The sequence below is a fragment of the Amblyomma mixtum genome, chromosome 2 (genome assembly GCF_055824585.1).
Source record: "Amblyomma mixtum isolate Tamu chromosome 2, ASM5582458v1, whole genome shotgun sequence".
In the NCBI taxonomy this organism is placed as follows: Eukaryota; Metazoa; Arthropoda; class Arachnida; order Ixodida; family Ixodidae; genus Amblyomma; species Amblyomma mixtum.
Genome location: NC_143013.1, coordinates 220,871,862 through 220,881,792, shown reverse-complemented (window position 1 = coordinate 220,881,792; position 9,931 = coordinate 220,871,862). Strand labels below are relative to the sequence as shown.

The 9,931-nt window shown below is 46.2% G+C and overlaps 1 protein-coding gene and 1 pseudogene across 1 annotated transcript in view; one reads left to right on the top strand and one right to left on the bottom strand.

Annotated features, from left to right (window-relative positions):
• The window catches only part of LOC149362651 (uncharacterized), an 88,555-nt gene extending 78,670 nt beyond the window's left edge, over nucleotides 1-9,885 (top strand). Inside the window, exon 4 of the mRNA XM_089573148.1 lies at nucleotides 8,664-9,885. Within this exon, the coding sequence (XP_089429274.1) occupies nucleotides 8,664-9,309 (646 nt within the window). The 3' untranslated portion in view covers nucleotides 9,310-9,885. The remainder of the gene's footprint in view (nucleotides 1-8,663) is intronic.
• On the bottom strand, nucleotides 183-1,834 carry LOC149362652 (uncharacterized; annotated as a pseudogene).
• Nucleotides 9,886-9,931: the final 46 nt, after the last annotated feature.

Sequence of the window (9,931 nt, the reverse complement as noted above, 5' to 3'; positions counted from 1 at the left end):
ACACAAACTGCACAGGCTGCATGAAGTGATGTTCCTGACTGCATGCATGCTATTGATAAAGCAAGTGCCTAAATGTCCTTGCTTTTTTGGTAGATCCTATCGAGCTGAAGCTGACACTCTAATTAATGTAAAGAATGTATACTCAGCCGGAGTTACAAATGCTTGAGCACCTCAAGTCACATTTATTTTGAATTTTGTTGCTTGAATTCTTTGCAGAACCACTTCCGTGATTTTGGTGGCTTCTTCAATTTCACACATCCATAATGGAACCACTTCCGTGAACACTTCTTGCCATCACATTCAGCCATGTCACCATACTCTGGTTGTTCACAATAACAGTATTTTTCATTGTTCTCATAGTCTTCAAAATGTGCTTCACTCTGAGCAGTGACATTCCAATAACCAAAGTAAAGCTGAGGCAAGACCACTCTTTGGAAATAAAGCGTGCACTTCTCCAACATTTCTGTGCAAAAGTTCCCATCAAGAGAGATTCTCTCAATGAACAGGTCATCGTTTGTCCACACAACAAAATCGCAGTAAGTTCATTTGCAGACGAACAGCTGCATCTGAACCTGGGAGTAATAGTGGCGGCGCCTTGAGAGCTTGACATCCCCATCTTCATGAATGAGGTAGGCACCCTTTCTTTCTGGAAGTTCTGCAATGCACGAGTCCCTGGCAGAATATGGGCACTTCACTTCTAGCAAGCCACGACCACAACAAACACAGTCAATAAGCCCGTGCGGTGTTGCAGCTAGAAAAGGGAATTCCGAGCTTATATGTAGCCCAGAGATTTCGCACTGAAAGCTCACATGGCGGATTGCCATGGCTGCTATGTAGGCAGCTCTTCCTGTTGCCTCTTTCTTCTTTCCCCAGTCAGTAGGAGTTGTGTGGAACTGGCATTCCTCTGGCTGGCATATTTTCTTTAGGAGGCTCTGGGAAGGTTTGGTCAACGAAGTCGCACGCACTGCTCCAGCAATCGATGCTGTTAAGCGGCTAGTACGAAATCAGTGCCACTTCCTTGAAGTTGCCTGGGCCAGAGTATGCTTTTCAATCAGAGCGCATATCTGTAAGAAAATGAAAATCCGTCATACATTGTATCACCACAGCCACCCATGTGCTCAAATAAGTTTTATGTGGCACGTATTTGAGTGCGTGTTAAGGAACTCTGGCAGTTCAATCAGATTATGTGAAAACAGTTTCATTTTTCTTGGTTCAGTGATGACCATAACCTAAACTACAATGCTAAAAACAATATATAAAACGCCATGAGCTCACTGAAGCTGGTATGTAGGCTAAATATGTTTAGTGAGACGAGTATTTTTCAAGCACGCAAACAGCATGGCGTCAAATGCATACCTCAGGATCAATTGAGAGGTTTTCAAATGCTGTGTGACATTCATCCAGTACCCCCTCCCACAATTCTGGACACCTATCCTTTCGAAGATTTTGAAGCAGTATTTGTGGAAACTTTGTTGCCAAGGGTACATATGGCTCTGAGAAGTTTGGGGTAAGGGACAGGACCGCAGGTTGACAGCCAGACTTGCTCAAAGTAGAATAAAATGCATTCATTTCTTCTGGTTTCAGAGCTACAGATGAGCCCTTCCCTAAGCCACTTGGTTTTTTCAAAGATTCGTCTCCATCCAGGTGGCGTTTTTTCATTGTGGACGATGAAAAGTCCATGTCCGCGACGGACCGGTACTCCAAATTCACCAGCTGGGGTGGCAACCAGGCATTTTCCTTGCTCGTGCACGCATGGCTGTCGCGACGACTTGTCACAGCCTCTAAGAAAAAGGATCGCTCCAATGTGCAAGCACGCCTCCCCCAACCCAGCCATACAGGTGCAGTGCGCGTGGATGACTTCCCCGTCAACCTTGATCAGCAACCAAAGAACCATCGGCTTTTCACGAAAGGACTGCGAATTGCGTACCTAGAAAGGAACCGATCAGGAAATGCCGAAATTTAGCGTATGCTCACGACTCACTCGAAACGCGCGATGTAAAAATAATTAACTGCTCACGACGACGTTACCGTCGCGGAGCACTTTAACCTTTGGTCATTCCACCATGCTGCTTGTGAGGTAGTTGTGCGACTGCAGCGATTTCTTGCACTTTAACTGCTCCCTAGTCACAAAGCTTGTGCTGTGGACTAGGTAATTGCTGATGTCCGCTGTATCCATACGTGGATACATTTCGACGTCGGCCAACTCGCTATCGGCTAACGTCAGCAGGTCGTCGCCGCCGCATTTTCTGATTTTAGTGATGTACCTTTCGCGCTAAACACTCGATAGACCTTTGGCATAGTCGCCGAGCTTCATGACAGCGCATGCCTTCGTGTCAGACGAGCAAACCACCAAAAACAGTCGGCAGTTGACCAGGCAGCACAACAAAAGTTTCGCCAGCACAACACAAGCTGTAATGTTCACAATCTCACTGCAGCACGTAGTCATCGCTGTCAGCTTTGCACTGTCCAGCCGCTCAAACAAAACGCCGAGATCGTGCAGCACTCCAAACGACGGCTCGCAAACAAAGCACAATGTCCATGATACACTCCGTCCGCACCAGAATCCAGCAGTCGTCTGCTACGTGCACCTCAAACATGGTGGCTGGCGGCGTTGCACCGCAGCGGCTTTGCGCCAGTGCATACCACCTATACACCATTTTCCGTGTTAGCCTCGCACCCAGTTCGTTCGCAGTGTAGTGACTGCTTTCCTCCTCCCTGGCCTGTGCATTCGGCGGTCCCGCATGCCCCGGCTCCATTTTCTGTGTGTGTGCACGCTTGGCATTTGACACAAAATTGAGGAATCACAAATAACGGACGAAAATTACAAAGTTACTCAGGAGCAATTCTCGGGAAATACCAAATCAATCATCAGAAAGAAAATTCTTGCCGCGCTGAGAGTACTTGTTGGGCCAAGGAATTGTAGTTGTTCGGCTACCCTGAGCCAAGTTCTACGAGCAAGAGCATGGTTATGCTTGGTTTTACAAGGGAGCACACCGCCTGCTTTCCTTATGTTTACCAAGCTGCTTGCCGCCTAGCTACGTACTTTGGATAGCAGGACTCGGCCTCAGACAGATACTGCGCCTTGCGCGTTTTCTTACCAATTTTCCATCATTAAATGAAAGAGCGGCACAGATACAAGTTGATGAAAACGAAGAAGTTCAGAGCACAGCGCAAAAGCGTGCTGCAGTTTAATGCCATATGTGAATGCCTGCCCATATAGCGTGGTATCACGCGCTGGCCAAGGAAGCTGATATCTGCGAGACGGCCTGAGTTCGAATCGAAGTTCGAAGTTAGTTCTCAAGGGCACTTGCGATTCATGATGCTCAAGGAAAACCTGCCAATAGCTGTCAGGATGTGATAAACACAGCACAGAGCCCAGTTTGCAAGATTTCAAACAGGCCCACAAAATGTAAATTTCGGAGCAAGTCTTCTATGATGTGCATCGCATTTAAGTTTGTCTAAAACCAGCAAAATATGAATGCTGTACACACCACAGAAGATTTGCTACAAATCTTGCTTTCTGTTGCATAGGCCATTTGAAATCATCGTTCTTGAGCTGGGCTCTCTGCCATTTTTTATCACCTCACAACAGCTATCAGCAAGTGTCCTTTGAGATCATGAATCATTAGTGCCCATGGGAACTAAGTGGCACAGCAAGCAAGTAAAAAAAAAGCCAAACGTGTGATAACTGGGCAGAGCATCTGATAGCTTTTAGCACAGCAGCAATCACAAATGAGAGGTAAAATCTAGGAGTTATTGCCTTAGCATATCATGCTTCAAGGCCCCTCCACGAAGTCCTGAACTCGGAACAAAAAGAGTGCTTTTTCAGTCAGACCAGGGGTCACCCCAAAAACTGTGCTCTAAATATTTTTCACAAATATTCTGCTAATCCCTGAAAAGGAGCAGTAATGTTTCCTCTCGCTTTTCACATTTGTGCAATTCTCGTATTATGCAAGGTCAAGCTTGACTTCAGTTTTCATTTTTTGCAGGCTTGGGAGCAAAGCACAAAAATAGAGCCACTCAAGGCATGGCATTAAGCTTCTTACAAATGCTTCATTGAAAGGGACTTGCATCAATATAGCACACTTCACTGACCACACGTAAAAGAAGCACAGCTTCTTTCATGTGCACAGCATGGAGAACTGAACCTGCGAGTAGTACTCATTTGGACCATTCTCAGCTAACAGGTACGTGTCCTGGTTGATAATCACATCATACTTGCCACCATGAAACATGTCCCTGCAATCATCTACAAATGGACACAATCTCGACAACTGCCTGATGAGAGTAAACTATGCCATCAGGCGTTGCAGACAGCCACGGTTTCTCTTTGCAGACATGTCCCACTCTGAACAACTGTCGGGCCAAAGTCTGTGGCAAGCTTCTGCCGTGCGACTGACTCGTGCTTGAGGCCATGTTGTGTGGCTGCATTTCCAAAAAAAATTTGGAGTTGTCATAGCCTGCACTGCTTTTATTGTAGGGGCTGTAGCACGTTTAGGAATTTTCCTAATATTTGATGCTGTCACCCTGAGCCTTCTTGATATGTGCCATAAATAGTTGTCCTGCTGCCTTGTAGCCGCCTCCAGAGCTATTATTGCCGCACTAGAAAGGGCAATGTACCTGTTGTAAAACTCGGCACACAGCACGCAGGTGTGTGGCAAAGCTGTGACATCATCATGAGGCACATGATGCAATGCAGGTGTGATGCTTTGTTGGAGCTGCCGGAATGGAGCAGATCTAGTGGCGTGAAGCAAGGTGCCTGGGATTGAAGCAAACAGAAAGCACAATTACACCAAAAAGCGCACACTTCCAGCAGCTTGCATGCAAGAACATTTGCTGGTTGCACTTGAGGCCAATGACTCGAAAACATGAAAATGAAACGACGTGCAGAAAATGGCCACGGCATTAATAATCTCCCTTGTGAGGGGCTTCTGTACAACCAATAGAGTTGTGTACAGTTCCTTGTGCCTGTATTGCATTTTCTGCTTATTATGCAGCCTAAGAGGCTTTTTTTAGTGGTCTGCTTGTTTTGTTTAAATTAGGAGTACACTAATTTACACATATTGTAGTGAATTGCCTTGCACCAGTTGCATTCACAAGCTCTTGAAATGGACAATCCTTGAAGAACTCTTCAAATTCTTTGTCATTTGCAAGCAGGCGGGGCACAGCTGGCACTTTCTTTGGGAGTGTATTTTCTTCAACTGCTTGCTTTCTGCGCTTAAAATCGATGTTTTCAAGCTGAGCTGGCTCCAAGTTCCCTTTTGTGCCCATGTTCCATGCGGCAATGTTGTCTGTACAGGATTCTCCAGTAAGGCCCTTCACTACTGCCATATCCACTTTCCAAAGGAGTGCGCCAAAATGGCTGCAGACTTTTCCTTTTCCAGCCATGCGGGTGAAGCCACTATTCATTACCTCACCGCTCCGTTTACAGCCCATCCATGCTTTGTTCAGCGCTTGTTCCTGTGTATTCTTCGTCTCGTCCCCGTTTGTTCGCGCTGTTTTTTTTTTGCATAACGCCATGCTTTGTGCTGTGTCTTCAATGCCTGCGATGCTTGCACTGTGCACTTTAGTAAAATGAGATCACTGTCAACTTCATGCACAAGCGCTTGCCCCACCCAACCACTCTGCAGGTAGGTGTAAACGCCTTCAGGAGTATGGAGTCAAACTTCTCGCAAGTTGCATGCCTTGTTGGTCACAAGGTAGTAGATGATGTGTGGCATTTGGACATGGGGCCATTTTTTTACATTATCATGTCACTCTGTTATCACAGGTGGGTGATGGTATGTCTTGTCTGCAAAAAAAAAACAGGTAAAAATTTTAAATGATCCAACAGTGCAACAAACATCTAAACCGATGCACGCAGTTTGGTTTGGTTTGGTTTATGGGGTTTAACATCCCAAAGTGACTGAGGCTATGAGATGCCGTAGTGGAGGGCTCCGGAAATTTCGACCGCCTGGGGTTCTTTAACGTGCACTGACATCGCACAGTACACGGGCCTCTGGAATTTCTCCTCCAAAGAAAATCAACCACCGTGGCCGGGCACGCAGTTTCCTTTCTAGCACTCAGTGCATGACTAGGATATGTGTGTGCTCTAAAAAAAATAAAAAATATGTACTGCTGTGCTTCCAGCCTCTGCTAGATACACTGGATACACGCATTTGATTACTGCCAAACTAGTGCTGCAATAATCTGTTGGCATATTTGCAGGCTCCCTGTTGAACCCGAGTCTGAAGTGACACCACATCATGACTTGTTTATTATTTTTTTTGAAGGCTTAATTCCCCCCCGAAACAGCAGCACATTTTCTGCGCGCGTTTTCAATCAGTACACCTACTACATTTAGGTTCTAGGCGGGCAGCGGCGGCTAACACGATGTGACGGCTATCATAGTACTGTGTCTGGTATGTGTCTGCTGCACTGCACACAACGCTCTCCACGCACGTTGATAAACAGGCGGCGAGTAAAACGACCGTAAAGCGGCCCCGGGTCTGTGGTCAGCACTATGCCTGATCTCTGTTACAGCAAAATCTTAGCGATGTGTCAAGGCAGCGATAGTTTCGGCGATGGAAAGCACTCCTGTCGCCCTTGCTCTACACACCAGTTGTTGAATGCTGGCTTGCTGTTGTACTTCAACACAATAGGCTAATCTAGTCGCAATTTTTGCACGCTAATTGTCAACACGGCGGAGCCACACTGCCTGGCATGCTTACGTGCAACTTTTTAAGTGAATTGTTTTTATCCGAAAGTACTTGATCCCACAATCGCGATCCCACGATGCGAGCACCCGGCCGCGAGCACGCATTGGGAAGACCCAGTGCAGAACGAATATTCATCTCGAAAGGCCTACAGGCCTGTCGCGCTTTTTCTTCGCGCTAGGTACAATCGGAATATCACACTGTAGGAACACATTCAAAGCAAATAACTTTAGAAGGAGCCATCACTTACCTCCAATGTTAATCATAGGCACAGCCGGCGCACCTGCATTTCGACGAGCTTCTGCAGCTTCATTGCTACTCGAAGCCCCGGACATGTCGTCTCAGTGCACTTGACTCAAGCTCAAAAAATAATTTCTCACACCATGTGCGCCACAGATCAAAAATAAACACATCTGAGAGAAAACACCTGCTGGTTGACTCGGATATGCATGCAAAACAGCTTGATCCCACATTCCAACATGGCGACGATATTGGCCAGATCATAGACGGCGCTGCGCGCACAATTCGCAACGAGCATGACCTATAGGGGGCGCGCGAGGCGATTCAACATGGCTGTCATTGGGATGATACTCCTTGCGCGTCGTCGTTGTTGTCGTGTGCCGAGCTGCGCCGCGGAAGGTTGTAGCGTTGTAGTGCTAACCGATTTTCGGTAGTCTGCTATGATGTCGCTACCATTCAGCAGGCCGCTGTCTCTAGGAGACATCATGAACCATATTGGAGCGGCAGAAACAAGAATTTGATGCCTAATTGAAGGCGAAGCGGTTCTCAACGCCGGCCATGTCATCTGCTGCGGTGTGAAGGCTTCCAGCATTGGATCCGTCACAATACAAGGACTTTGCGTGCAGACATCGAACGTTCAGCAAAAACCATATGAACTGGAGTTCATTTACAGTCAAGACAGCTCCATCAAGGTATGTCACACGTTTTACTGTGTACGGAGCCTATAGGCCAGCATGAAACGCTCGGCTCGCTCGAAAGTATCGTTTCTCTAGACAGGCTGTGCGGTTAAGCCTGCGGTCTGTAGCGATGTTTTTACCGTTGGGCATGACGATGTCAGTACAGTTGTTGATAGTGCGTCGACAAACATCGCCGATCTGACTTGCACGTAAACTCCCGAGCGCCGACGGAGCTCTTGAAAGGTCGCGGAGCCCTTCGACGTTGCGGCGACAACATCACGTCGTAGCAGCCTCAAGGAAATATGCTAGCGGTTGTACTGTGTCTGTCATTGCGTTGCACATCATCCATGACCACCTTACCCAACAGTTTGTGCTCATACAGGCGCGAATGTTTTTATGTAGGGCGGGCGCTGCTCTTGTCTATACAGAGTTAACACCAACATATTCCATCGTTTTATATCAACGTTTATTAATTCCAAAATTATTACAGAATGCCTTACCATATGCGTTTTCTTCACGCTGATTATCCTTTGGACTGATAATCGCTGCGTTTGAAAATTAAAATTCGTTTGCACACTTCATTTTTCGGGCCACTGCTCCTGCAAGGCTGGAAACTCCCAACACTGCAAACACATGGTCGCAATGTTGCTGTTTGTAAACAGGCAAGAGTGCTTTTATTTCATCTTTTTATTTTCATCAGGAACAGCTCAGTAGAGCAAGTGTGAAGTGGCACTTTGAGCATGTAGAACAACTCATGCAACCTTAGGCAGTTTCACGTAAATAAAGCACATATGCAACCAACAGAGCTAAACGCTTCATTCTTATGAAAATATCCTTGCTTTCTGCTAACTAGCATTAGTATCACAAAAGTTCCGAACAGTAATATGAAAAGTTCCTTTGTGTGCATGGTTTAAATTATTGAAGCTAGATTAAAGCACTCTTTGAAAAACTGCAAACTAATTAAATACTTGGTGGCACTTAATACAGACATCTAAAGGCAGCTATGCAGACATGTGCTACAGAAGTATCACTTGCTTTTCTTCATTCACAGGACTGGCATCAACAATCTGGAGCATCTGACGTGCACCGACCTGAAGCAAGCCTGGGGCAAACTGAAGGCATCACCGATGTACCACGCAAGAGAACTAAAAGAACTGTGCCATGTGAATGCCCAGCAACGGCTACAGCTACTTACAGACACACAGGAAGCCATAAGGCAGAGACTGATAGCAGCCCTGCCAGAAAGTGCATTGGCACTTCACTTTCACGGCAGGCTGCAGGAGAGCTCTCAGTCACCTGCTTCGGATCCAAGTGATGATGAACACCAATTGCTGAGCCATATGATGTGCCAGGACATGAGGCCCTACACTGATTTCCTGTACCATAATGTTCGTTTCCAAGAGGTGGGAAAGTTCAAAATATGCAAATCATCAGACCAAGATTTGACAGAACGGGAGCAGCATTTTTACAGAAAATATGTGGCGGTGACTCGGGAGGAAGCCCTGCAGATCTTGGCTGCAACACGGAGTCAAGACAACACCATATGGCACAAAGAGCGGAAAGTCAGGATAACCGGGAGCAGGTGCCACGCATATTTCACTTTCCTTCCGAAGCATGGCCGAAAGCTTTCGTGGCAATCAGGCAACACGCTACGGAAAAGCAAGCGAAGAGCCAGCTATTGCCGACTACATAAGTAAAACTAAAACTTCAGTTACAAAGGTTGGCCTGGTTGTGCACCCTCTCTTGCCTTGGCTATGGTATAGCCCAGATGGTGTTGTCTTCACCAAGGGAGTGCCAACAATTCTCGTAGAAGTAAAGAGCCCAGTACACGGCAGAACAAAGGAAGCTGTAGATCTTATGGAAGAAAGGAAGCTTCCTTATGTAAAGAAAGATGGAGAAAACATTGTTATCAACAAGAGGCATTCGTATTTTTCGCAGGTGCAGCTTGGGATGTTCCTGCTCAATTTGAAGTTAGCACACTTTGTAGTGTACTCCGAAGTAGACTCGCTAATCGTCACCGTGCACCGATGTGACGAACATATTGACAGGCTCATACGAAGGCTGCAGTTCATCTATTTCCAGCACCTTTTGCCAAAACTTGTGGAGTCTCTCTAAAGTGGTCGAACTGTATTTCGAAGTGGTGAGGTTTTTTTTTTTATTACTGCAAGGTTTCACAATAATTGTAAAGTATAAACACTGAAGCATGATGAACAGGCACAGCATCTTCAGTTCTTTGTAAATATGGTGTACTTAGTAAAACACGTTGCGGGACTAGTTTGTTATGCATTTTCTTTCGTTCAAATTTAAGCAGCGCTAACT